The sequence below is a fragment of the Coloeus monedula genome, assembly GCF_965178545.1.
Source record: "Coloeus monedula genome assembly, chromosome: 20".
NCBI classification, from domain to species: Eukaryota; Metazoa; Chordata; class Aves; order Passeriformes; family Corvidae; genus Coloeus; species Coloeus monedula.
The window spans coordinates 8484262-8511974 of record NC_138800.1 but is presented as its reverse complement, the minus strand read 5'-3'; the positions used below and the strand labels follow the sequence as shown (position 1 = coordinate 8511974).

General features: G+C 43.8%; 1 protein-coding gene across 2 annotated transcripts in view; it reads right to left on the bottom strand.

The window, feature by feature from the left end:
* The window catches only part of CLTC (clathrin heavy chain), a 29918-nt gene that overhangs the window by 1244 nt on the left and 961 nt on the right, over positions 1-27713 (bottom strand). The window contains exons 2-32 of one of the 2 annotated variants that reach the window (XM_082294835.1): positions 20700-20907; positions 18349-18617; positions 17874-18035; positions 16994-17107; positions 16444-16617; positions 15649-15846; positions 14823-15023; positions 14096-14248; positions 13653-13775; positions 13338-13475; positions 13083-13247; positions 12812-12992; positions 12294-12457; positions 10503-10628; positions 9790-9932; positions 9173-9407; positions 8719-8841; positions 8478-8623; positions 8152-8335; positions 7650-7842; positions 7068-7225; positions 6735-6899; positions 6536-6643; positions 6259-6426; positions 5947-6096; positions 5720-5851; positions 5458-5568; positions 4685-4855; positions 4343-4564; positions 3241-3261; positions 316-391 (exon numbers count right to left, since the gene is read on the bottom strand). In XM_082294835.1, coding sequence (XP_082150961.1) covers positions 316-391; positions 3241-3261; positions 4343-4564; positions 4685-4855; positions 5458-5568; positions 5720-5851; positions 5947-6096; positions 6259-6426; positions 6536-6643; positions 6735-6899; positions 7068-7225; positions 7650-7842; positions 8152-8335; positions 8478-8623; positions 8719-8841; positions 9173-9407; positions 9790-9932; positions 10503-10628; positions 12294-12457; positions 12812-12992; positions 13083-13247; positions 13338-13475; positions 13653-13775; positions 14096-14248; positions 14823-15023; positions 15649-15846; positions 16444-16617; positions 16994-17107; positions 17874-18035; positions 18349-18617; positions 20700-20907 — 4882 coding nt within the window. The remainder of the gene's footprint in view (positions 1-315; positions 392-3240; positions 3262-4342; positions 4565-4684; positions 4856-5457; positions 5569-5719; positions 5852-5946; positions 6097-6258; positions 6427-6535; positions 6644-6734; positions 6900-7067; positions 7226-7649; positions 7843-8151; positions 8336-8477; positions 8624-8718; positions 8842-9172; positions 9408-9789; positions 9933-10502; positions 10629-12293; positions 12458-12811; positions 12993-13082; positions 13248-13337; positions 13476-13652; positions 13776-14095; positions 14249-14822; positions 15024-15648; positions 15847-16443; positions 16618-16993; positions 17108-17873; positions 18036-18348; positions 18618-20699; positions 20908-27713) is intronic. The other variant, XM_082294836.1, reaches the window with a different exon arrangement.

The window sequence follows — 27713 nt, the reverse complement described above, 5'->3', positions numbered from 1 at the left end:
TACCCAAGCTAGACATAAAGCATATTGCACAAGATCCAAATAATCACTTGCTGGAACCCTGGAATAGCAGAGCCTCCTGTAGACCTTTCCTTAAGGAGCCAGGACAACCTTAAATCCTGCAGTCCCCAGCCCACCTTAGCAGCCACAGCATCAGAGTGGCACTTATCTAGTATTTTGGAACACATTCCTTAAGACTTGATTTCACATGAAGAACGTTCCCATTTCCCAGGACTTCCTTGGGAAAAAAACAAGATTAGGGAAGGGTTGTTTTAAAAGTGAACTATGTTATTGATAACACATGAACTAAGGCATTACCATAAACAATAGGTTGTGTTTCTGTAGCTTGTTCCTCTTCCTTTCTCAAAGACTCTGATGCATCCAGTTTATCCACCTGGAATTGAGACCAACAATTAAAAAATCTCCTCTAAAACAGGTACTTATTCGTGGCAGAGAAGTGGAAAAGCCTTAGTGGTATGTTAACACCCATCAAGAAAAGGAGACCATTTACAAGTTAAGATCAATTCAAGTAGCAATGTTGGTACTGGTGCAGTCAAGATTGTCTGTTTCCTGAAAAAAAACCCTCATTGAGGGATTTTCAACTACTTTGAAAGCTCACTCCAGACTGAAGCTTTGTACAAAATGTTCTGTACTGGACTGGAGCTGGACACAGACTCAGATTTGAGCTCAGTCTCAGTTGCAGACCTCTGGCATTGGAGCAATTGTCAAGATAATGCCCAGACCTGGAGAAGTTTCCCTGGAGGTGACATTGAGGCAAAGTAATCTGGTTTGTATTTGGATAGAGCAGACTGCAATAGCATCCGACATGTCACTTGAGCCTCAAGATTTCACTTTCCAAACCCATTCACTCATGCAATTTAAGTTCAAATGCAGAGAATGCATGTGTATAAGACTTGCTTTTTCCACTCCAGAACTGTGTGGCAGTCAGCCTAAACCCACAGCTACTCCAATTCTTCCAGCTTTACACACAGTAACAGACAAGCCTGGCCAGCTGCACTGCGAGCGCAATGGTGCTGTTTGCCCACCCCTACAGAAAGGCAAGAGAAGAAACTTCTTCTGTAGTGAAATATAGCCCATTTCTAAGACAGATCCATGGGAACTCAGCATTTCTACAGTCTAAGGCAGGCCCTGAAACTAAAACCACAAAATGAGGTATCGGTATTTTACCTGGGAGGTAAGATTTAGAACAAAGTCAGAGATAATCATGCCAATTACTTTGAAAGACAATAATACAACTCACAAGATTAATGTTTCATTTCATTTGTGTCCTTGATAAAGGTGTTTGAAGGTTTCCTGCACTTACACAGGGTCAGTGTTATTTATTCAGCTACAACATCCAAGAGTGAGTTTGCAGCTTAATTGTGCTACATGAGCAAGTATCTGCTGGCAGCTCCAAGAGCTGTGAGCTCCTCCTTTCAGCTGTGAGTTACAACCTGTGTTCCATAAACCTGTTCCTCTGTAACCTCAAGCTGAGGCACAACTCCAGGGAGTGGCAGAAGTCCTGAGCTCGAGTTCCCTCATTGACTGGGCTTCCATGGCCAGCCTGGTGGTTGCCTCCCACAGTATCTGGCTTGCTGCTGCCAAAGTGTACAGGATCGTATCCAATGCTCCAAGACTCATTTCCAGACACCGTGCTGGGAACTGCACTGTTTATAACTCAAAACAGCAACACACTGAACACAGAAGCACAAGTTTAGAGATGCAAATCCAAGGAGAATGTGCAGAGTTTGCTACTAAGCAGAGGCATTTGGCTTACTCACACTTGGAAAGCCTCCAGCCCAGGACATTCAATGCATTTTGGACCCAGTTTTGATGCCTCCCCTCAGAGCTCAACAAATACTGACAAGAACAAGCGCAAGTTTGAAACCAGCCTGCAGGATGGTTCTTACACCACTTGCTCGAGCATCACCAGCTTCAGGGCCCTACACACTTGGAGCAAGATTGATTTAAAGGCTTTTCCACAGGGACTGCAATAAGCTGCAGAGGAAAAGTAACATGCATTCAATGTTATCGTGTTATGTGTGCATGAAAAAGAGGCAAAAGTACTGAAGCACGAGTGAGGTCTGAAGATGACTGCCAGACAGGCTCCCCCCAAAAAACCACACGCAGCCCACAGCAATGCCTTGGAGCTTAAGGAGTAGTGGGATGTAATTGCAATGACTGCTACACATGCGTAGTTTATGCAAACACTGCAGTTCAATTACCTTTTTTCACACACACGCTTTCCTACTTTCCTTACTAGCTGCTGAAGGACCTTACACTACGTGTCTTAGCCTTCAGTTCCAGTGGTGTCTTTACAACCAGCAGTTTTTGCATTTAGTCCATCTTCAAAGCTGTTTGTCACTTTGGTTTGCCCTTTGCTGAACCACATTAATGGAAAACTCATGCTAGGGCTGACCCCTGGGCTAAGGAGGATCACGGTGGCATTTGTAGGGAAGCAGATGGACAGAAAACCTTGGATTGCCCTTCTGAAGGTCAAAGTTACATAGCAAAAGGCAAGCCCTGGAGTAGCCTCAGAAGAGCAATAAGCATTACCATTTTTATGTATTTTTTTTAATGAGGTAGCAAGAGAAGTTTAGTGAAGCTGGAGAGCTTGGAAGGCAGTCTTTTCTTGGACAACTACTAGAAATTTACTACAGGGAGGAAAACCACAGACTTGGTGTAACAGCTGAAGTTTTAAGTTGCTACATGAACTAGAGCACTGTGTGGATTAGATCAGCACCATGAGAACTGACACCTGAGTGAGGAAGAGTCCCTCTGAAAGCAGCCAGTATCTACTCTGCCTACGGTCAGCACGCATTAGTCATGGTCCAGAGATCAGGAACTGGATCACAGCCCTTCAACTAGCAAATGCCAGACTGATCTGTGCATTCACAGACTCATTTCTTATTGTAGGAGGTTCTTCCAGTCAGATTGGCAGTCAAATAGTAGCACTTGTGTAAGTATTTGTGTGTTGTTTGAATACCAGGCTGACTGTGATCCAACTGATCACCTGTATGCCCTTCCTGAGGATCTATTAGCTTATTAGTAGCAAATGAAACTACTTTTCTCCTACAGCACTAGCTACTGAGAGTTAAACAATTTGCATATGCTTTAGTGATATTTTGTTTGGGGAAAAAGCAGTAGCAGCAGTGTAGTAAACATAGGAAAGAAAAAACTCATGCAGAATCCTTAGACTTAGTCCTCCAGACTTAAAGATGGAAAACAAGAATCAACTTTCACCTTTTCCTTTATTGCATCAACCTGCAAAGGAATTCAGAAGGTGCAGCTTAGAAAAATCAAATTCCATATTTAGCATATAAAAAGGTAGAAACAAAAGCGTCAGGGAAGAAATAATTAAGGTACAGGCGAGTAAAAACAAAGGTACACCAGAAGTATCTGCTTTAGAAAGGCAGCTCTGCTTGTTGCTGGCTCTTACTGCATTGACTTCATTAGCTACACTAAAGCTACATCCTAATCTTTTAGCAGATCAGGAGATTTTTATCTTTAAGAATCTTCCTACTCCCACCAAAGGCCTGGTGTTAGCTTGGTTCATCAGGCACCTCTGACAAACAGTTTTATTGCTCAGCCAGCTCCCCACCTCCCCCAAAACAGCATTTCAGGCTGGCTACAGAAATACAAGGTAGTCCTGCCTTTAGAAGGAACAGCCAGGCAAATTTCTGGACAAACAGGCACCCTGGTCTTCACTGACTGCATGAAAGTAAAAGCTAAACTCCAGCTTCGAAGAGTCTTAATCATTAAGGAATTTACAGCATTTCACTGAAAGATACTCTAAAAGCTTGAGCTGGGCAAATCCTGCTAGTGACAGTTAGATTTAACTCAAGTCTGTTCAAGTCTGTCAGAGCATTACCAAGTAGTTCCCCCATCCTGAGTCACTTCAAGTAAGAGTTGAGTCATAATTAGTGCCATTAAGTATCAGAGCCACATTTTAGAGTTAAATGCACAGCAGAGTAAGTTATCTCCAGATCTAGCTATAAAGCTGTTTTAGTACACAGTCTAGAATTTAGTTAAAGCTTGATCCCACCGGGGATTCCTGACACAGCACAGGAAAAGCCTGGAGCCTGGAACTACTTTAGACACTGCCCAGGGTCAGGCAAATACTACTGATGTAGGTTCTGTAATTGGTAGAGAGGGTGGAGCCTGTAAGTGTTTCAGCCTCTTAGAGGGCGAAGTCTCTCCCCAGATGGACTGAAAAGTAAGTGTGGACATGGACAGACAGACATTGGACAAAGCCCAAATCAATGTTAGTAGCAAGCAGACAGTCTCAAGGCATTCACCACAGTGACTAAGAAGCTCTGGATGTTGGAGAGGCACCTGCTCTTACCTTGGTCAAGTATTCCTTCATGACCTGAATAAAGTATGGCATGGCAAAGTCCATAATGTTGTGCCTCCACGCTGTTTCCAAGACAACATCTGGCCTTAGGAGATCGTAGCAGGTGAAGAGACAAGCACCAAAGCATTCCCTCTTGTTCTCCTGCAGGAACCACTGCAGCAGCTCTTCTGCCAGCTCGGTATCTTTGGATTCAGAAGCGTACTGCATCGCATCCTGCAACGGGAGAGAGCCTCAGCCTCGGGGCACACAGCAATCCACAAGGTGCTGTTAACTGAGCTCCCTTTAGAGCCAAACAAGCCAAGGCTGCTAAAGCTGACCTGGGTGGGGTCTCACCTTGTACAGCCTGTCCTTCTTACAGAGCTCCACACTCTGTTTCCAGCGGTTGTTGCCTTTGAAGAGATAGGCAGCGATTCTTCGGAACTCTATTAGCTCGTGCTTCTCCAAACGTTGGGCAAGAGAAATGTTGTCAAAGTTGTCATAAGCATCTATAGAAGTCCTAAGAGCCTGAGTGAAGCACAAAAAAAGTTACTCACACCTCAGATGTACAAGTGCATCCACAAAATGCAACATTTTCCATTAGTTCTGTATTCCTCCTGTTAGGAGGATAAAGTATTCTAGCCAGACCTGCAGAGATCGGCTGTTTTATTTGAGAAGCTGCTGTTTGACACATGTGGAGTTTAGAGTATTTCAGTCAGTATTTTTCAGTAGGTTAAGAGCCTCTGAATACCAGGCAGCTGTTCTCTGAAAACAGTGGAACAGCCAGACATCACAACTGTTTGCCTCCTCCGTGAGTCCTTTTCTTAGCACCCACTGTTTGTTTGCCTTAAATAAAAGCTGTCACACTCATAACAAAGTAGCCACTCTACCCCCAGTAGGAATGACACAAAAAGCTCTCAGAAAGCCACTAACACTTTTCCACTTAATCCTTGGCTCCTCACCACTAATTCAGTTTGAAGTGTTAGAGAACATGAACTTAAGGAATTAAAGTTAACAGCAAGCAGGTAAAAACTACTGAAAATGAGAAAGAAAACTGTGTTTCTACACATTAAACAAAGACTGAGGGTATGAGATACATCCAGAACTACGTGCTTCAAGACAAGACATACCTGGTAGTCTTCTTCAATAATGAAGAGGTTGTTGAGGGACTCATTGACTGATTTGTTGTTGTGATTCTGAACAGAGCGCAGGTAAGGCTTAACCAGGGGCAGCTGTTTAACCTTTACGGAATCAGGGAGATACATTTAAGTCAGTTATTGTGGAAGTCTCTTAGCATCTTCCCTGGCAGGCAAGTAGCTAAGCATTTTAAAATGCTACTACAGCTCAATGCTTCCCCAGCTTTTGCATTGATCTGGTTAGCAAGAAAATTACCTTTGTGAAGAAGGTGACAGCACGAGTGTGGTCAAGCCGAGGGGACAACACCATCAGCAGATCATTGAGCAAGAGAGGCTTAAATTCCAAATAGAACTGAATTGCCTTGTAGTACAGCTCCACATTGGCCACCTAGAGAAGAGTAAAGATGCATGTTCAGAGCAGGAGTTTGATTGTGGGGAAATGCAAAGGAAAAACAGACATAACTTTCACTAGCAAAGCAATACCTTAGTGATGATATCTTTGAACTGGCCTTCTTTCCAAGCATCTGTTGGGTGATTCATCATTGTGATTATGGCATTATCATATTCTTCATACTTATCATACAGGAACACCAGTTCAGCCCAGAGATGGGCTTGTTCTGCAGCTCTCAGAACCTAAGCAGAAGGCAGAATTAGCAATGTATGTTAACTGCAATTTCCACCAGTGCTCAGGCTTTAGTGCCATTAACAACCTCAAGAGCTGCTGGTGCAAAAGCCAGGGTACAGACAGCCCAAAAACGTGTGTTTTGAGCTAGATTTAAAGCCTCAGACATTCACCTTAGGAATGTTGACTCTGGACCAGAACAGCTCCAAGTGCTCCCTCATCTTCTGTGGCTTGAACTTGGAGTAGAGAATTGCCAGCTCTGTGAACATCCCCATGTGTGCTCGCTCCAGTCCAAGCGCTGCTTCCAACATAGTGATCAGCTCTTCAAAGTAGCCACGATCCTTAGAGACACAGACACAGACATTTCACATCAGGAAACATCCAGAATCTCAGATTTTGACAGGGTTGCCATGACAGAACTGACTGTACAACAGGAGTCAGCTTAATTACCTGGTAATAGTTGATTAGTTCTTCCAGCTCATCTGCATGCACCACAATGTGGAGCCCACACATCTGAGCCAGGCGGAATTCTTTTCCATCCACACAAGCGAAGCAAACCTGGAATTGAGAGTTGTGTTACTGCTTATAATCAAGGTTTCTGAACAGGCTACAGCTTTGAAGTCCTTGAACTCAGAGCCAGTAAATTCACCTCTTTCCACGTGCGAGTGCTGTTGGCTTTCCGAGCACCATCCACGGCTGCCTGGTACTCGCCCAGGTGCACTAAAGTGGAGGCCAAACGGCCAAAGTTGGACACGTTGTTGTACAACAGTTTGGCTGCTTCATACATCTTCTCATCATAACAGCGATCACCAACCTAGGGCAGAGCACAGCCAGGTTATTCCTGCACACTTGCAGCCTTACACTAAATGTGTGGCATTCAAGCCCTTACCAAAATGGATTTAAAGGCCAAGATCTGCATATCCAGAGACAAAATTCCCAACACCCCTCTGTGATTCAGCAAAACAAAGTCAGTCTCACTCACCTGCTGGATATGTGCATTGTTGGGTCCATTGATGAACTCCTCGAGCTCTGCCAGGCGGTTTGTTTTAGCAAGAGCAAAGATTAATTCTGTTTCCACATACGACTCCCGGGCCTTCTTGCGTGCCATCTGGAGGTACTTTACCAGTTCTTCCCAGTTTCCTATGGAAAAGAGTTCAGAATGTTTACTTCCCACCACTAGGGACACTTGTGTTTCAGTTAAACAATCAGCTGAACCTCATTTTGACATATTTCTACAGCTATTCCCCAACAACCAACAACCTTCACACTGCTCATTATGCATTAATCAAATCATCTTAGAATGGGCCTAACTAAAATCCTATTTAACTTCACGTAAAGCCTCTGAAAGAAGTCTCCAGCTAGCTAAAGAAGGAAGTTACAGGCCACTGATTATCTGCAAATGGAATACACTGCCTTTTCCCATTCTTATTTAGGGCAGTCCTTGAAGGGCCAGATTCTTCTACTTGCATCAAGATACAGGTCTGGCAAAACTGCAGTTTGAGCAGGCCAGGCAAAAGAGCTGAGCAACATTAACAGCCAAGATGTAAATAAAACTTAGTCATACCACTGGCATTAGCAGCTTGAACAACTTCCATGTATGAGGAAGGATCATCTGCTTTAATGTAGGAGTCAATCGCTTCCTTTACCATCCCCTTCTGGAGCTGTGCTTTGGCCAGCTGGCTCCACACTGCAGGTTCATTGCAGCGCTCAGCGAACTCGTACGCACGGTCCAGGTTCCCAATGTGCTCTATCAACACCTGCAAAAAGGATGACCATGATCAGCCACTCTCACAAAGGTCACTTTTACAACACACTAAGCTCTGGTTTATGTAAGTTCCTCAACGGATCCACAGCTTTTAAATAGGGATTGACTCCATACAACCCACACAGCGCCGAGTGATTTTAGGCTTACAAAGTTTCAATAAACACTATTTGTTCTGCTTCATAAGACAAGACACTGAGCAGCTTTGGGCACTTTGCTAATTGGTTTTAAGCACTGAAGGCACCAGCAAAGTCCTTGTGTGGGGATGCACAGGGAATTTTTACAACCTGAGAATGGAAGATACCTGCACAGCTGATGTATTGACATCAAACTTCCTGAAGATAGCAAATGCCTCCTCGAAAAGCTCGTTGCTGATAGCAATATTGGCTATATCAGGGGCATCGTAGTTATCCAGGCGATTGATGTACTCCATGACACGGGTGCGGTCAGCCTTGATAGCTGTAAGGATGAGAAGGTTCTGCAGATTCCTGAAGAGAGAAAAAAATAGTACTTATCAAATCTTGATCAAGAAATTCACCCTGCCCTCTGGAGAAGGTATTAGTTTATTTGCTGTCTCACATTACAGCAATAACTCCAGGTTTCCTGTGGCTTAGTTTTGATTTCACACACCTGTGCTCACTGAACACGGAGTTATCCAGAACTATTTTCTCCAGCAGTTCAATGAGCTCATTGGGAAGATCTGCAGTCATGAAAGCCTTCACAGTGACAGAGACTTCCTCGGGGTCCTGGGTCTCCGACAGCGCAGTCTGGACAACCTGCAGGCAGAGTCAAGGCATGGGCAAATCAGTGATGTCAGGTTCTGCAAGTCCAGTTAAGACAGGCAAGGCTGTGAATGTCCTGCCAGTTGTACCTGGTCAATCAGGGGTCTTCTGTAGGGGTTGCTTTCCAGGAGCACGCTGGCCCAGAGCTCAGGGTCTTTACGACGAACTAAGTAGCGGGAGAGACTCTTGAAGAGGGAGTTCTCATTGCACACCTGGAGAAAGGCACAGCTCGGTCAGAGCGAAGGCACAGCTATGGAGCCTACGGCTAATTGTACTGCAACTCTGAACTGAGGTGCAGACTAGAAATCCCAGGCTTTGATATTTTCATTAGCCTCCCATTTTAGGATGTGCAGGAGAGCTTCCTATTTCTCACTAAGTTGCAGAGGGAGATTAAACAGCTACCTCGCCTTCTGTGTTAGAAGCATGCACTTCCCAGCTTAATACATTTTAGGAAATACATGCTTTTGTCAAAGAGCTTTCTATCTACCCCACGACACTGATGTTAGAACCCCACCCACGAGGCAGCTGCCTGGGCATACATACATTAATAAGCTCCAGATCGCACTGTCCACGCTCGTAAGCCACACAGGCCAGGTGAGGGTCCCTCTTCTCACAGTACTTGCCAACAACACGACTGTCATAGTAGGGATTCTCCCGCAGGAATCTCTCTGGGTTGTTGTTGCTGTCAATGTATATCTTGGCCAGTGCATTGTGAGTGGCAGGCTCCTCACAGCCCTCGTGAATTCTTGCTTCCAGCCAGGGCAGAAGCAGCTTCAGCCTAGAAGGAAGTGATTTTCATGTTAGAGGTTGAGTAAGTAAATATCCAGTTGCACAATTCCTACACTCTGGAAGCCAGCCAGCCTTGGTGTAGGATAGAGTCAGGAACTAAACCAGAGTTACAGTGCTCTGTTTTAACCTACATTTTGGCTCATTATTATAATGGTGTAACTTTCTGACACTATGAAGAACACACACCAAAGACTCATTATCTATCTCGAGAGATCCCCACATCAGCCAAGAATTAAAGCTGGTTCTCACCAGTGGCAGCTTCTGCTTGTGCCAGTACCAGCTTTAGCTGTGTGACAAGGATATGCACTGATGGATGAGCAGCAAACACTGCCAGACTGGGAATTGTTAAGAGACTTACAGAAGTTTAATACCTGTTTCTTTTCTCAACCTCTGCAACAAGTTCATCGGTCGAAAATTGACCTCTCACTACAAGGATGAGGTTCTTTATCACATCTTCAGAGCAATCCACATCAAGCAGCCCCCCAATAACAACTGGCAGACGGCTTGGATTCACCTAAACAGGAGCATTTGAAGAGGTCAGTGTGTTGTCAGGGAGCAAGGACAGCCAATATTTATCCCCAGAACTACACATGAAAGTCGCTTGTTAAGACTGAGCCCATCTTCCTGCCTTTACTCCCAGCCTCCTGAAGTTCTGAACAAGCTTAAAAGTCAATTCTTCAGTCAACAGGTGTTCCCATCCCAGCTCAGTGGCTCACTCAGTTCCCATAGGAAGAGCTCCTGAGCAATCAACTTTGTCCCTGCAAGAAGTAAAAAGGAGAACTCCCCCTCCTCCTGCTCCAAAATGCTGAGAATTAAAATCACCCCAAGAACTCCAAAGTTATTTTACCAAGTCTTCCTCCTTCAAGAGGCACATGAGTGGGAGTTATTGCTTAACCTGACTGAAGAATGAGATCTGACTCACATCAGGGCAAATTTACTGGAGGCCACTAATAATCACTTAAACGTCAGTCTCAAGTACAAAGCTGTTTGCAGAATACTTAAACATGATGCCTGCAGTTGTATATAATACTGTAAAGATTGATCAATTTGACTCACTGAAGGCAAGGGACAACTTGTTACTTACCTTCTGTACATAAATCTCAATATACTTTTGGAGATTATTTCTATACAAATACAGCACCAAGTCGTGGACAAAGTCAAAGCGGTCGCACACAATGATGAGAGGCAGCTGGTCAGTAAGTTTAGCTTCCTAGAAAGAGAAAAGCTTTAGTAATTTGGTTTTGCTCTTGGACTTAAGCAGACAAATAATACAGTCACTTAAACTGTCAAAGCAGCTGAATTTGGAAAGCCAAAACTCAACAGTCAACCAAATAATGACAGCTTGTTGTTCAGCTGATTGTTTGCAGTATGTAGCAAGTGGGAGCACTCACACCCACTGCAGGGCGTGAGGAGCAAGAAGCTTTTTGGAGTTTAACCCTGCTCCTTTGCATGGCAGACTCTACAGAGTTGTACAACACAATACAACTATTACAAGCCTAGGCTATAGAGAGTATTTTTAGCTGCCACTGGTGTTTGGTGTGCAGGATTAGCACTCTGGGATTTCAAAAGAAATTTAACCAAGACTAGATAAGGTTGTATAATGTAAAACTTATATACAGAATTGACTTCGAGTGCCATGTGTCTTGTGATACCTCCTAACTATGGATTTAGAGAACAATAAGAATTAAGCTCTATAGCAGTAGTGCTTAAATTGCTTATCAGATTAATTCTCTAAAAGCATTCCAACTTTCAGCATAAGGTTACAATGGTTACAGTACAGAAGCTTAGTCTATGTGGCAGACAGTATTCCGGATGCATATTTCAGATCACTTATTCCAACATGCACATCCCAGAATATAATCCTACATATAAATTACACTTAAGGACTTTACACAGGGAGGCCTGTACTGGGAGATTTACCTGGTACATGTCCTGCACATTCCAGACATGGAACAGCACAAAAAACAATAACTTTCATCAGGAATTTGACAGCTTGATAACATATCTTAGGTGGCTTGATCAAATTACATACCTTACACCTCGGTGACACCAGGTTAGTTTTAGAGAATTCTCTTGGGAAGAGTTTTGCCATCTTCAGATATGATCAGCAAAATCTATGACTATGCTATGTAACCAACAAACATGAAGGCAGGAAATGTTCCCAGATAAAGTTTTCCCCTCCCACACGGTTCCTCAGGTATTTCTCAGAGTGTTGTGTTTGTCAATAAGCTCAGCATTAAGACTACAGAATCTGAACTTTGAGCACACCATCTTTTCCTACTCTCCAGCAATGCTCTGCATCAGTCAGGATATATTCACACTGACTGGCATCTCCCAGCAGAGCTAAACCATGGCTCACCTGGCTGCAATTTCAGTGTGTATGAATAAGACAGATCAGCCCTGAACCTGAAAGCATTTATGGCATTAATTTACTCTATTCATCTGTTGTTTCTGTAGTTGCTCAGTTGGAGTTGATTGCATTGTAAATAAGCATTAAGTTATCAACTCATTTGGCACTATGGGTGTTCCCAAGTTAAGCAAACTGCTTCCTACTTTACAGCAGACATTTGGAACAAGTTCTAGGCGAGCTGGTGCAATTATTACAGGTTAAGAGTTCAAGCCAGATTAACCTTACCAAGAGCAGTGAGGAACTGACCTGACATTCTCATTTTTTAGACAATATTCCAGGCCCGGACTTCATTAGGAGGCACTGTCAACATGGCAGATGCCTCTGGTTTGAGGACACTTGGATCCTTAAGTGCAAAGGTTTAAAACTCATCTATTTTCACAGAGCTGCCTCATTTCACTAGTGACACACCATCTTTTATCAGAACCCCAAACAGCCCCAGATGGTCCAGTGTTACCCAAACGTTACCTTGAGGAAGTTTTTAACACGTTCTGGATCATAGCAGTTACTTTCCCTGCAGATTCTTTCCACTTCTTTAATTTGTCCTGTCTTGCATGCAGCTTGAATGTACTTGAAGTGCACATCTGGATCCTGGCTGAAGTTTACAATGGAGCCCAGGAAATAAAACAAACCTGGAGAAAAACAGTCCACACATTATTTGCTAGTCTTGTTGAAAAGTACAAAAGCCCCAATCCCAAAGGCTACAGAAATTTAAGATAACCATTTTGGACAAGGGAAACAGGCCAGCATTTTGGGTTTTTCTACAGTTCCAAACATTTTCCAGGATTTCAGAAAAACAACATGCAACTGAATAACGGTATCCATCCTAAACAGGAAAACTTTAAGGTTTAGGTCTGTTTCAAGACAGTTTGAGGCCTAACTATGTAAGTTCATTATGGCTTTCTAGATTTCAGCAGAGACAGTCCTTCATACACACATCTACAACGAGGTGAGCACCAGCTCCTCTTGCAGAAGTACAAACTCACCTTCAAAGCTCTTGAAGGACTCAAAGAGCTCAATGAGTGACTGTGTTGACAGCTGCTCATGGTATTTGGAAGCTACCTGGACACAGATCTGCAGGTTCTGACGGATGTTAGCGGACAACATCGCACGCAGACACTCCAGAGAGTCTTCTACTGATAAGGACCCAAAATAATTCACTAACCACTGCAAAGACACACAAGCCATTTTAGAGCTGAGCAGAACAGCAGTTATTAAAGGCTGGATTTGTTAGATGCAGGGTGTTTGATGCCTTACCTCAGGATTGAGGAGGTGAGTGTGAACTACCGCACGCTTGATGTCGTACAGGTCTGTGAAGTGCTCGAGTGCTCTCTGCAGCAAACCAGCCTTCTCACACAGCTGAGCTATGTGAGCCCGGTCATAGTGAGTAAACATTTGGTTTCCCAGGATGGCATCTGCAACCTAGAAGGAATATTGGAACATTTTCACTCAGTTCCTGAACACTGCCACCAGTATCTGTCACGTCCAGCTCCAGGAACTCTGAGCACGTACCTGAGGTGCGTGCATGAGGTTCATCTCAAGTAAACGTGTTTGCAGGGGACCTTCTGAGGGACGATTATTCTTCAGTGCATCCAGCAGAAAGGCTGTACATTGCTGGATTAAATTATATTCCATAAAGACATCCACAATCTGCAAAAAAAAAAAGAAATTTAGGTTTTTGATTAGGAACTTGAAGCATATTTAAGCATCAACGCAGCTTCCAAAGCTAAATTCAAACTCATAGCTCTGGTGGTTAGAGCATGGCTCCTCTTACCAACTTAATGCTTTGAAGTCAATGTTTCATAGCAATAAAATATAGTTATTTACCTGTGTTATATCTGCAAGAGGCTCTTCATCTTGAACGAGCATTTGTGCAAACTGCTGTCCTTGATCAGGGCTGATTCTCATTACATTCCTCAGCAAAAAAATCCAGTCTGGAGTATATCCAACCTGAAGAGATGATGAAAAGTGAAAACTCAGCAAGAGCACACACCTTGTTAAATATAGAGCTCAGTAAAAGCTGCTGTCAGGAGATTACACAACCCAGCCAGGATTTCCTCTTTTGGGAAAGGATACACGGAGAAGAAGAAAAAGACTCATGTATGAAGTCTAGCAGTGATTATTCATAAAGGCAAAAGTAATTATTCATAAAGGCAAAAGTAAATACTATACAGGCTCTCAGATTCCCCCACAGTTACTTTTAGCTACTTGGAACATGCAGTTGTTATTCTTAAACACAGGATAGATACAGCAATTTAATTTTCTCTCACCTTCTTAGCATACAAAACAATCTTCTGGACTTGTCCGGTTTCAGCAAAACACTGGATGACCTTGTTTGGAACGTTGGCTCTCAGATAGACACTAAGTGCTAGCGTGGGATCTACGGATTTCACAAGGTCTCCCAGCTCCTCCGAGCACTCCAGCTGTTCAGAAACAGAAATGCAGTCAGCCCACCCTGACAGTGCCATGCTGAAATGCACTACCACCCCCTTCCTCATTTACCTTCCTTTTGGACTTCTCTTTAAAAAGTTAAGACTCAGCTTGAGAGCCTGAGCTGACTTTCCCAGCAGTCATCTAGTGGGCTCTGCTCCTCATGCTGTTCTACACGAGTCAAAGGCATTTTCAGAGCCAAAAACAACTGGGTGACACATTGTATCAGTGTGTGTCTTCCCTAATTACACAAATGTAACCACAGCTCAAAGCACTTGCAGTCAGCATCCAAAGGAATGGTTTGGCAAAGCACAGCAGCAGCTCGGAGGCTTTCCATGCTCATCCTGCTGTGATTTTAAAGATAGAATGAGTGAAGCTCCGAGTATTTATCAATGCTCTTGCAGTAACTCGAGTCATAGTGACAGGTAGAGTGAGCACCTATTGCTCAGCTATTTGCTGTCACAGCTGAGCTCCCAGCTGAGTTTTCCTGGGAAGGGGGGAGGCTGTCACACAGTGCTTGCTGCTCCTTCCCACCCATGGCTCTGAAGGTATGGATCCCGAACTTACCTTATCTTCTTTTAACCATTTTTCCAAGAGCTGCTTGCGGCCCTGCTGGAGCACTGGTCTGCAGAGCTCCAGTGACTCATACTTGTTCAGCTGACCTTGGTCCAGCAGAATGCCAAAATACTGCAGGAGAGGGGAAGTCTGCCCTGGCTGAGCTGGAACACTCTGGAACCGGCGTATGGTGTCTGGAGTACGCAGGATTCCCTGCCAGAGAGAGAGAGAGCCACTTTAATTTTCTTTTCTGCTATTGTGGCTTGGCAAGAGTTGCTCCAGGAAGCTGGAGGTAATGTCATTGTAGCTGTCACAAGCATTTCTATGTCAGGAACAATATGGCTGAACATCAGTTCAGGCACTGAGATGCTTTGACAGAAAATGTGCTATTAACAGCCCATTAAATTTATTTCAGTAGCAATGCAGATTTAAGTCCAGAATTACGACACCCTTGGCCTTGCAAGCAAATTCCTCTCATCTGATTTTAGTCTTAGTCTGTACATTTTTATCCTGTTTCCAGGATAAGCCTCTGCTAGAGGTTGTCTTTTCACAGACACTTTTTGGCGTAACTGGAGAAGTAAAGGTAAGTACCAAAAACACTGTGACTCATAGCCATTAGTTCATCATTTATTCCTCCCCTCCTCTGTGGGCTTTACAAACTCGTAAGATCATCCAGCCTGCAATCAGTGTCAGCACCCAAGATACCTGTGAAGCACCTGTACACCTTAGGACAGGAGCAACAACAAGACTGTGCCCTTGGCACTTAGAAAATTCACTGAGCTTTCCTGAAGCAAGAAGCTGAAGCCAGCAGAGTTCAGTGCTGTTCTGAACACTTTACCTTTGGGGCATTAGCTGCCACTTTTGCTGCCTCTGAGTAGTTCCCTTGTGCAAAGAGTGCATTGAATTTTCTGGCAAAGAGCTCCTCGGCCCCCGCCAGGTTGTTGCGGACAGCCATCCGTAAAGCCAGGTCAGGATTCTGCAGCACGTTTGTGATGTAGGGAATGATGTTCTCCTCTTCCACACACACTGAGAGCACCTGAATAAACCATCAGGGGAAACCTCCAGTTAGTCCAATTATCAAAAGTGAGACAAAGGCTAAGCTAACTTCTAAGAGGAAAGTTATGGTATTCATGGAAAGTTTTTCATCCCTTGATAACTGATACTTGTCATTTTATTAAAGAGACCTCTGGTTAGAAAGAACCAATGTCATCCATTGTCTGCATCAAAGCAGGCAATTAATAGTTTAATTAAGGTATTTGCAGAGGTAGAAACACAATGGATCTTTCAGGGATACAGGGCTCTTTCTAAAACCTGTACTCAGTGTCTTAAGTAACCAATCCTAGGGGATACCAGGAACAAGTCTGCTCCATATTCCCCATGCTCAGCAATCTGGGCTAAAGGCATGGCTGTACAATGTTAGTAACTTGTTTAAAGCAGTTAAGTTAGATGTGTATGGAGATAGAACAGCAAATTTATTTTGGGGCTCACAGCACTGACAGACCTCACACGTTCTGAACAGAGTTCAAAGTCACCACCTCTGGGAACTTTTAGACATAGATAGGAACCCTGCAGTGTATCACAAAGAGCCAGTGGGATTAGCTAAAGAAGTGGTTTCCAGACCAGGTTTCCTTACTTGTCCCTTTCTGTTTACTCCAATAATTCCAGCTGTTGCTTCGTGCTGTGCAGTAACAAAAATGGTCTCTCCACTGATCCTGTTCATGTAGATACAGGTGCCAGTTTCCAGGTCATACAAGTGGATGTAGCCATACTTTGTTATGAGGAACACCACATCGTGCTTGTCGCTGATCTGCAAAACACAAATAGATTACTCAAATTTGGCACTGGATAAATGAGTTGGTGCTTTTGAGACTCAGCAAACAGCTGGGCCATTTCAGGACAGCCAGAAGTGCTGTTTTATTTTTACTTGAGTAGTATCACAGCAGAATTGTGTTTGAAGAGCTTGAAAAGCAGTTAAAACACATGGATATTTCTTCCATAAATAAGAATAGGCTGCTTTTGAATGATGCTTGTCTCCACCTTTACTTTACCATGACTGAAGCAGGAGCAGCAGTCACACCAGTTTAGGGCCAACCCTCAGGTCCACATTAACCAGCTGACTCCCAGTGCCCTGCTCCAGTCACATCCACCAAGAGAAGCTGCAGATCTGTTTGCAGCTGTCATACCTGCATAGCAACAGGAAAGTCACTTTGTGCTTCAGGAGGAAAGAAGACATCCACAGCTTTCTTTGGAAAGGGCTGATTCCCAGTGGGTGGTGTGCCAACCTCAATGATATGCAGCTGTGCAAGAGATAACATTAGTTCTTGCATCCAATTTATTTAACAATAGATTCAACAATGAAGTTACAGCATCTTCTTGCTGCTCAGCCTTAATCCCAAATTTATGCAAAGACAAACTAAGTTAATCTTTCTAAATTCACTGGCTAAAGGTGTGGCATCTGGTATTCATGTACCATAGGAGAGGGAAACAGATAAATACAATCTTTAGTTACCCCTAATTACTTGGAAGTTTCAGGATTCTGTTGGGTTACTTTAGATGCACTCTTTTAACTTGGTTCACATTCTAGAGACAGTTCCGAAGATTCAGTTTCTCTGAATTTAACTCTGATTTTACCCTGGTTTTGCTGTAACTAACATAATTCCAGCATTGGCATTGGAGCACTATTTAGCCTTGCAACACTATCGCTTCATTTTAAAAAAATTTCATCCAATAATTTGGAAATTAGTTGAGTCTGATACCAGGGATCAGCATCAAAGAAAGATTGTGACAGCTTTTCCCTCAAGCTCAGCCTGTGAAGCTGAGAGTCACATGTTTCAAGCAGCTAATTAGGCTGGTCATGACATGCCACTTAACTTCTCCACTCACAGATTCTTGCTACACCAGGTAGTCCAAGCTCTGCATGCACCATATGCCATATCCAGACTGACACAGTCCTTCACTTTCTTCCTTAAATGCAACTTTTTGCATTAAACCACTTGTTCTCCTGGAAGCAGAGAACCAGGGTGAGTCACTAAAGATTACAGTATATTTAGAACCAAGCCTTACCTTACCCCCAGCTTGCCCTCTTACTGCAAAACAGAAGAGAGTGGATTCTTCAGCATTCCCTTCCATCTTGAACTGTGCAAAGCTGGCTGCATGTCCCTCGATGGGCTGTGACACTTTTCTGTCCACAGAGTACAGCTGCATTGCTCCCACTACACGGTTTTGCTACACAAAAAGAACAAGTGTCAGGAAAAATAGGCACTCAGTAATTTCATTTAAGTTAATACTGGTAAATATGCTGCCATTTCAAGCTTCCTCTTGCAACAGCATCATCTCAAACTCTTAACCTTGTACTAGTGCTTATATCACTACAAATCCAATTACTTTAAAGTGAGATTTTCAGTTACACTTAGGTTTGTTATTTGAAGTTCAAGACAAGCATTTACATTTAATAAAATAAACACATCAGTCCTGTTCCCATAGAAGGAGACAACAAGACACGCTCTGGGGTTTCCACACCTTCCTGGAGGTAAAGTACCTGTGCAGATATTCCAGTCAGCAGGAGCCATTTCTGCTTGGCATCAGTCCTGTAGTTGATGATCTGGCAGCCAGCAAGGCTGGAGTGGCGATCAAACATCTTCACAGGCTGGGACTCCCCCTCCATGCTCCAGTGGTAAACTGCATTATCCGTCACAAGGGCAACAGTGTTCAGAGAGATCCACTTCCAGAAGGTGACATCATCTGTCATGGTGTGAGCCTTCATCTTGCTCTTCATTTCAATGTTAAAGATTTGCAGCGTTTTCCCAGCTAGAAGACACAGCATCGTTAGCCACGTGACAGAGCAGAAGAGCTGCACTAGGACATGAAACCCTGGGGACTTCCTTCAAGAAAAAGCTGTTCTACACTGGCAGACCTTCAGGGACCAGCTTTTACTTTGAACCAGACCACACTCCTAGGGATGATTTTACCAATTTGCCACTACTGAGCAATCAAACAGATGTGGAGAACAGGTTGGTAGGAGACAAAAGCTTCAGCCACACAAATGGGTTGGAGGATACTTCACGTACATCAAAACCAGGTTACAATCATGCTGAGGCTCTTTGGAGTTGTGAGGGAAGCTATGCCAGTAGCATTAAAAGCTATGTCCACATCTGTTTTAAATATTAAAAGGGCACAACATGGAACAGTCAGGTTGGCAGAGGGCTTTTGTAATTCAGGCTAATTAACCAAAACCTTGGGGTTGCACTAATGGGATACACAGCTACTGACTGCAAACCAGACTGACAGGAACTGTGCAAGGGAAGGAATCTAGTGACCAACACAAGCTCTAGAAGGCAAGAGGAAAAGTTCTCCAAATCACATAGAATGGTGCATACAAACATCCTGAACAGCCACCTGCAGTCATTTCTACCAGTTTTTATAACACAGTGGCCTAAGAAATTATTTCTTCCTGTTGAGAAGATGAGAAAGGTTCAGAGCAGTTCTATTACTTATAGGAAAGAGTTATTTAAGCACACACAAGTGTAGCCCAGGAGGAATACAGAAGATCCCATGAAACTGGATGCAGGTCAGAATATCTGCTACAGTTACTAACTGCAGCCCAGCCTGAGGAAGTCACAGTGCCACAGGGGCCAAGTGCCCGTGCTCACCTAGGACTGATCTAGTTCAAAGCCATTAGTTCAGCAATTGATGCAAGATGCTGAGTCAGGAGTTTCTCCAGAACTTGGAGAAATCTCTCTACTACAGAATTACTCAGGCTATAGGCAGCAGTTTGTTTCTGCATCTAGTGCAGCTGGAGCTTTAGGGTCAAGGGAGAAGGACATTCAGGTAACACATTCCTACATGCTAGGCAAGGTATATTACAAGGCAAAATCTAGACTTGAGTCAAAAGGGTCAGTCCTGTTCATAAAAAGCTCAGTATCAAGATCCCAATGATTTAAGTACGCTTTGGGTTCTTGAGTGGGATAGTTTTTGGAATCTTAAGGACTCCCTTGTTTGGGAGGGTATGAAAAACCTCTGAGTTTTAGGCCTTCAGTTGCTTAAACACCACTGTTCAGCCATGTGCACCATCAATCTGAGCCATTTTATTCTGCTTTTTCTTGTCATAAGACACAACAGGAACTAGTACAGTCAATTGAAGTAACTCACCATCTGCACACACAAGAAAGCATTAAAGTTGTGACAAAACAGTAGCACAGTATTAAAGTCAAAGTTAGGTAACATTGGATACATATCAATCTTTCCATTAGCAATACATGCATTTCTAGAATGGCTGCACTGAAGGCTTTTTGGGGCTCTTAGGGGAAGAAACAGACATTTCTGGAGACTCCAGAGGAATGCTTGTTCTCTGTATCATCCGAGATACCAAGCTGGCTGACCTTGTACTTCCTTCACCACACAAGTCTTCTCTGCATAGTTCTACTCCTCTTATCACTGACTGATACAGTAAATATGCACTGGTCTCTTTCAGCAAGGCCAAACTAAGGCCTCCAGGAATATTTGTCCCCCGTTCCCAGCCTCAGTTTTCCTTTCTCTAAGGAAAGGTTTAGTTGATAGACCTTATACTGTTCCCTCTCTTCCCTCTAACATGATTCCTTAAAGCCCACGCTTGGCTTCCAGCTCTCTCTGCTCAGAAGCTGCAAGCATTTGGACTGAAGGAAAAAACTCATCCTAATGATCAGCAAATGGCAGGAAGCTTCAGCTGAAGCTCCCTGCCCAGCTGCCTCCAGAAGAACTGCAAATGCATTCAACTTAAGCTCCCATTAAGCTGTGGAAAATTGGTACAGGATCCTCCCACATAAATTACCTGAGAGACCTCAGTCACTCATAAACTAGTTCTACAGAAAGCCTTCCATCCACTTCAAACAGCCCTTTATCAGGACTTCATACCTTTTAATGCAATGACTTTACTGGCAGGGTTCATGATAGCACTGTCAGCTGAAATGGGTCTTCGGATTGGGTTGCTGGGGTCATTCATGTCAATGATCACCACTTGAGCCTGTTCTCCTACTTTCTCTCTGATGCAGATGAATTTGTCAGACTCCATTGTCAGAGTGCTGAACCCAATGTTTGCTGGGTTGATGCCCAGATTTTGGAGCTGGAAGAGAAAAGTAAGGTTTAACATCAAGTGATTACCTTGGTATAGCCACAGAGTTTTTGTGAATGTCAAAGGAAATATCAGACTTTGCTTCGTTTTGTCACAAAACAGCCATGCTACCCAAAACCAGCATGACACACAGTGTTGCACAATTTCAACTAAGCCCAGCAGGCTTCCTGGAGAAGCCCTGCAGCATTCAAGCACTTGGTGTCTTTGTCTTCAAGGTCTATTTACAACTTAAACATTAATAATTCAATTTTTGAGCCCCCTCACGTGGTTTAAGGCACACTGAACTCGCCATGCTGGATTTGCAGCTTCAGTCCTCACTCTCACCAGCTTTCCTCCCTGAACTCATCCACTGGGTTTGACAGCTATCACTATTTCAAGCTTAACATTACACGTGAGGTGTCTGAGCTTTATCTTTATCCTTGTGGAGCTAAAAAAAGCTGCCTGTCTAGCAATTAGCCCAGGCCTGTCTCACAGCAGGAGGCAGAGCTGGGCACTACTGAAATCAGCAATGGCTCAGCCACGGCCCTACTTAACACCAAAGTTATCAATAAACTGCTTCCTTCTCTGCTGAGCCACAGTCTGCTCCCCTAAGCCTTTCAATACCTACCTTTAATTTATGTTTCTTGCACTGCTTGCAACAAAACAGTTCAGTTAATAGCACTTTTGCAAAGCTACTGTATGAGGATGTCAGTAGGGAAACAAAGTTTATTGCATTTTTAACAGTGAAAATGCAGCATGGTCAGTTCACCTCACACACAGATATCCAGCTCGTCCATACCTTAAGAACTCCAGTTTTCTACTATTAGAAGAACTATCACTTCTAATATTCTGGTATTTTTCTTTCTGGAAGACCTTCAAACACAAGATGTCCCAAGAAGGGCGAGACCTTCAAAACCAGTTTAGGATGACGGCGCTGGTTTGGAGCACTCAGCTCTTATCAGCTGTGCTCTGCACCAGCTCCAAGGAGGCCATGCCCCAGCTCTGCTCCTGCCTGTTTGCAGCTCCTGATAAAGAGGATTTTACTCCACTTCCCCTTTGCCCAGGCTCTCCAACAGTACATGTGAGGAACAAGTAACATCTGAGCTATGGCACACCAAGTTAACAGAACAAGCTTCACAAAAGTCACTTTGATGGATGATGTTGATTGCCCAGGGAATACCTGACAATAAAAGCAGGAAATTTCCCGGTGACAGTGTTTGACAGCTATTAAAAAAATAAATAAATAAATAAAAATCAAACCCTACCTCCTTGACAGGTCAGAACTCTTTTACTCAGATTTAAGTGAGTGTTTGAGGTCCATCATCCCAGCACCTGACTACATATTGTCCAGCCACTTAGAAAATTTTAGATTCGAGCTCATATCTCCTTTTCACACTTGGAGCAGTGTCCTCTAGACCTGGGACTCTGGCATTGTACATGAGCTAGGCAGGGTTATATGCAACCCAGTCACACCCCTGCAGGGAGGGAAGGTTTGAAGATGTGAGAGTTTGGTGTGACTTACTGGAGTGACTTACTGGGATGTGGCAATTCCTTTTGCTAGGGCTGCAGGCTTAACAAGTGCAAAATCATTTATCAAGCACTAAGTTTCCTTGTTAATTTGGTAGAGGGGGGCAGCTGCAGAGAGCCAAGCTTGGCAGTAACTTACAGCACTACACTCAAAGGTTGTCGACAGAACAAATCAGAGAAGCAAGTCCGAGCAGATGGCAGGACGTCTTACAGAGGTCTAGACAAAACCACCACATCAAAGGTGCTTGGATATTTCAAGACAGATTTACCTTAATCACAGCAAACTGCCATCTGCTAGTGCCAGGTCTGAGGCACTAACCCTAGGTGGGAGATGGGAGACTTTTGGCATTTCTATTATCAAAGGTGTGGTATTTCTCTGCAAAGGTTTAGAAGATTGGCACAGGAGATTGGCACAGGAGCTCTGAAGAAAGCCTGGAGAAGTTTTCTGATGGAGGTGCAACCATCAGCAAGGTCTCTAAGCACACACACTCTTTCTGCTAACACTTCATCTTTTCATCTCAACAAACCAAGTGTGTGAAGCAGTGTGAACCACGTCTGCTTCAAGGGTCAGGAAGTTGGCTCTGGTGGTGACAATCTCTTTGTCTGGTTACACAAGAGTGTCACTGGCCAAAAGTGGCACCTGCCTCGCCCAGCTGGTAAAGCCAACAGTAAATTTCTTGGCTGCACCAGAACTCTTGAGCAGAGATCATTCCCTGGAATATAGGTTGTTTTCCTGCCCAAAAAGGCTAAAGTTCAGGTGAGTGGGGCAGGCGTGTTTATAAAGCTAAGCAAAGCAAACAGAGCTGAAGATTACTGTTAGGAAACATGACAGCAAATATTTCTTTGAAGGCTTTTATTCTGAAAATTTCAATACTATTCCATGTACAAACTCGTGAGTTGAACTACAACTAAAGGTGTACAGGGGTTAATGGCAGATTTTCTACCTCTCCTCTTTATACAAAGGGAAAAAACTCCAAATATTTAATGTTGCACTAGGTCCACTACATTTCACTGATTCATAAATTAAAAAAGGGAATTTAAGACATTGCTACATTTTACTACAAAACCCACTTCCTTGGCTTTCAAGCAGATATGAAAGCAGAACTTGCTAACTGTGCTTAGGCAACTGATTTACAGTTCGAGTTATTTTACACCACCATTTGTTGGAAAGATCAGTTACACCACACTCCTGCTAGGAATAAAGTGTTCTGTGAAATAGCTGCTCCAGTAGAGTGGAACCATGAAACAGATTGTCAGGGACAGCAGCAACTCTTGTGTTCAGCAGAGATGTCGCCTCAAAGGACTCATCTCACCCAAGATCAGATACTTCAGTCACTTGCAGGCTCTGCTGAAGCATGGAATTCTGTGATGGCCTTTATCTGAGCGGCACCGAGATGTGAGTCATTATAACATAGTAAGGGAATGTCTGATTACCAGAATTATTTTTTCACTGCAAGATAATTCAAGTGCATTCTTGGTAACTTAGCCAGAGAAGTTGTCACATGGATGGGACATCAAACTGAACGGTAAAACTGCTGACAGGAGTCTCTTTGTTGACCCCTTCTTGTAATGTTCCCTTTCTTGTGACAGTCTGCTTAGCTGTCAGATAATTTCTCCTTGCCTATGAGGAAGGGCACAGAACTGCTGAGCACACATTTCACCTCGACTCTCACACTCAACAGGATATAACCATTGCTCTTGTGGCCACAAGCAGCTGCTCAGCCCCTGCCCAGAGACTCCTTATCTACATGCAGCTAGAAATGACATAGCTGCAAAATGCCACTTAATTGGAAAATCCCCATTTTTTTGAGAAGTCCCCCAATGTGCAGTGAGTCACATTAGCTCTCTCTCAGGCCATGCTTTACTGGGCTTTGACTGAACAAGGCAGACACCAGGCTACACTTCAGCTGCTCTTTTAATTCTATACATGAAAATTCAGAAAAGCAAGCTTAAGTCACACAAAACTATTTATGTTTGTGCTGCTCTGTTAGTTACTGCCTGCAGTTCTGAGAGTCCCAACAGTCAGTCCATGGCAAAGTACTTCATATTTACCAGTGCAAGGTAAGAGTTACAGCTTGTGGCAGGCTAGGAAGTCATGTTTTCAACAGATAAGGGACCTCTCTAACATTCAAGAGCTCTCCTATTTCTATATCCTTCCTATTTTCTGCCTCACCCTCAGCAGGCTGAGGCACCACCCGCTCTCAGCAACCACAGACGTGCTCTGGGACTGTTTCAGCTCCACCACTGAGGCTGCACCTGCTGAAACTGGAGTTCAGAACCACTGAATCCCATTCCTTATCTTTGGTTGAGGCCCCAATCCCAGCAGGAAGCACTAAATCAGCACGGCCACCAAGGCAGCCAGGGCCCTGCACCTCAGTGCCTGCTGTGAGGGACATGCCCAGAGCAGCTTATAAACTGCTTAACTAATTGCTCCTATCCAATTAGTTGACACACACACGCAATCTCTCTCTCCACAAGACATTTCAATTCTCTGTTAGGTATTTTCCCTCCACAGGAATACTCTAAACTCACTGGCTTTAGGAATTCAGATCCACTAAGAAGCAGAGAGCAAGAATCCCACCAAAACAGCATTAGGCACAGCAGTCCTCTAATTCCTGACTTGTATTATCAACAAAGGATGTAACTGCTTCAAACTAATACTGTTACAGCAGAGATTTCGTGTTTTAGGCTGTATTAAACTCACTGTCAGCACAATACATGGAAGAATTTTGCTCTTTGTCATTTTTAGAACAACGTATTGAATTTATGTTTTATTCTATGGTGCTCTGGCTGTCCTGTTTTATTCTTTGGCACAGCTGTAATTCCAAGAGCCACCCAAGCACCACCACAGCAGTACAGCACAGCTGCCATTCAGGTTTGCTCCATCAATGAACAATAGATACAAACCCCCTTTTCCTAGTGCTAAAAAAGCAGTTCTGTCTTGGTATCAAGTGCACAGCCTGAGATGGCAGTTTTCTCTACTGTCTACATTGTCTTACAAAAATATTTAGATTCAGAAGAGTATTTATTAATGCCTTAACTCAGTGCAGCAGGGGGCCTGGTCCAAGTTCAGTATTTATATATTTCAGGGTAGTGTGGTTAAATTAACTGGCAATCACAGTTCATCAGCTGCTAATTCATCTGGTTCCTTCTCACTCACCAAGAACTGTCATCTTAGAAAAGCTCCACTGACCCACCACAGTAAGCAGCTGTTTTACTTTCACCCTCGAACACACACTGACACATTTTAGGAATCCCTGAAGCCTGGATAGAAGCAAGCAGATTTGCAATCATCCCACACACTGAACTCTGATCTCCCACTACATGCACAGTGGATTGTTTCCTCATAGCCACTTTGAAAAAAAAAAGAAGTAGCTATATAAAGTTTAATAACATGAGTTTTGATAGCACAGGAATCAGGTTCCTCCTTGAAAATTCCCATGGAAAGTTTCTCCACAGCCTGTTGTTGATGTTCTTTGGTGGCAAGGCAGGGATGTCCAACAGACACCACACAGATAACAGCCTGCACACCTGGGGCTGCTGAGATTGCAGAGCATGTGATGGGACTCAGACAAACAAACCCTGAAACCTGACAACACTTTTTGGTTTAAGCTCCCCAGAAACCTCCCTCCCTTAACTTCTTGTCCAAAGTACACCTTTAGCTCCAATTAGGGCTACAAAGCACTGTGCACACAAGAGATGAGGCACTCAGGAGCAAGGTTCTGGAGCTTTTCTCTCTTCATTCCCAAATCACACAGCCGAGCTGCACAGCAACAGGCAATGGACTGGCCTGAAGCTGAAGATCAGACAAGCTTTGTACTTGACCATTTTTTAACCTCTAATAATGAATCCGTGGAGAGCTACGATCACACTGTGTGTTGACTGATTTCAATAATAGCCTGCAAAAACTTTCTCATTGAAATCCATCACCTGCTTTTTATAGCTAATGCTCCAGTTGGGTACCTCATCTTTCATTAAGCATCACTACAAACTCGCAAGTGCTGCACAACACCTGTACAACAAGTTTCCTAGACAATGTGGGGCAGGTACAGCTCAAGAAATTGTATTATTGAGTCCATGAGGACTTCCTAGGAGCAGCCTGGATAGCAAAAAACATCGCAATATGAATGTTTCTGCTCTCAAAATTTATGTCAGAACCTCCAGCAGAAAAGCAATTAACTCCTAGAATTCAAATTCCTCTGAAATTTTTCAATGAAACGAAAGGAGGAAGTTCAGTGGCTGCAGCCAACTGCAGCATTAAGGGCAAGAGCCACGTGCACCCAGGCTCAGAGGGGTGCACACCCATCCAAGAAAGGATCAGCTCCTACGTGCAGCTGTAAAAGATTCTGGTTCAGCCAGTGTTCCACACTGAATAGGCACAGGCAGAGAAAATGCAAATTAAACCCCAAATAAACAGATAAATCAGTCAGAACAGTCCTGCTCCACCATGTGCTAGCCTGAAAGCTCCCAGCACTTCTGGCGTGAAGCAGATGAGTTTCATTATGTAACAGCACTCATGTCATTAGAGACCTGGCAGTGGGTCACATGCAAGGTTGGGGTCTTAAATAATGTATCAGAGATGTATTGCCACAATACTTGATTGAGAGTTGGGCTGCTCAGAGGGATGAGTTTCTCCTGAGTGTGCAGAACCTCCTCAGTACCTGGTTCTGGGCTTTGCAGCTACCAGGACAAGGCAGTTGCTTGGAGCTGAAGCTCTGGCCAACTCCTGAGGTTCTCCTGTCTGTGCTGCTCACTACAGGGACACCTAAACTATGAATTCTGGCTGGGCTTTAAACTGATATTGGAGTAAAATAATTCAGTGCTCAGCTGCCCACCTAAACAACAGCAGCGATTTTAGACACTATGAACAGCTGCAACCTTCAAATAAGTCTTAACTTCTTCCTATTTGAGTTTGGAGAAAAGTCACTATAAATCATGCAAATCCATCACTACATTAGTGCCTACCACAGCCCCAGTTAGCTGAACACAAACTAAACACACACACTGGCACCACAGGGCAGCAGGCTGTCAGAAGACCTTGGCCAGGTGTGCCAATGCAGCTTTTATTACACGAATTCTCCTCAAAAAACGCTCCTCAGCAGTGAAACCAAGTTTAGTAACACCGTGGCCCGTAGTACTTCGCCCTTCAGACCTGTCAGATAGGAAGTGCCCATTGCACAAGTGGATCACCACTTCCAGACCCCTCCCTGTGCTCCAGCTTCACCCACGGACACGGGAGGCACACACTGCTCCGGGAAGGTAACCCTGCATTCCCGCACCAGAGCCCGCTT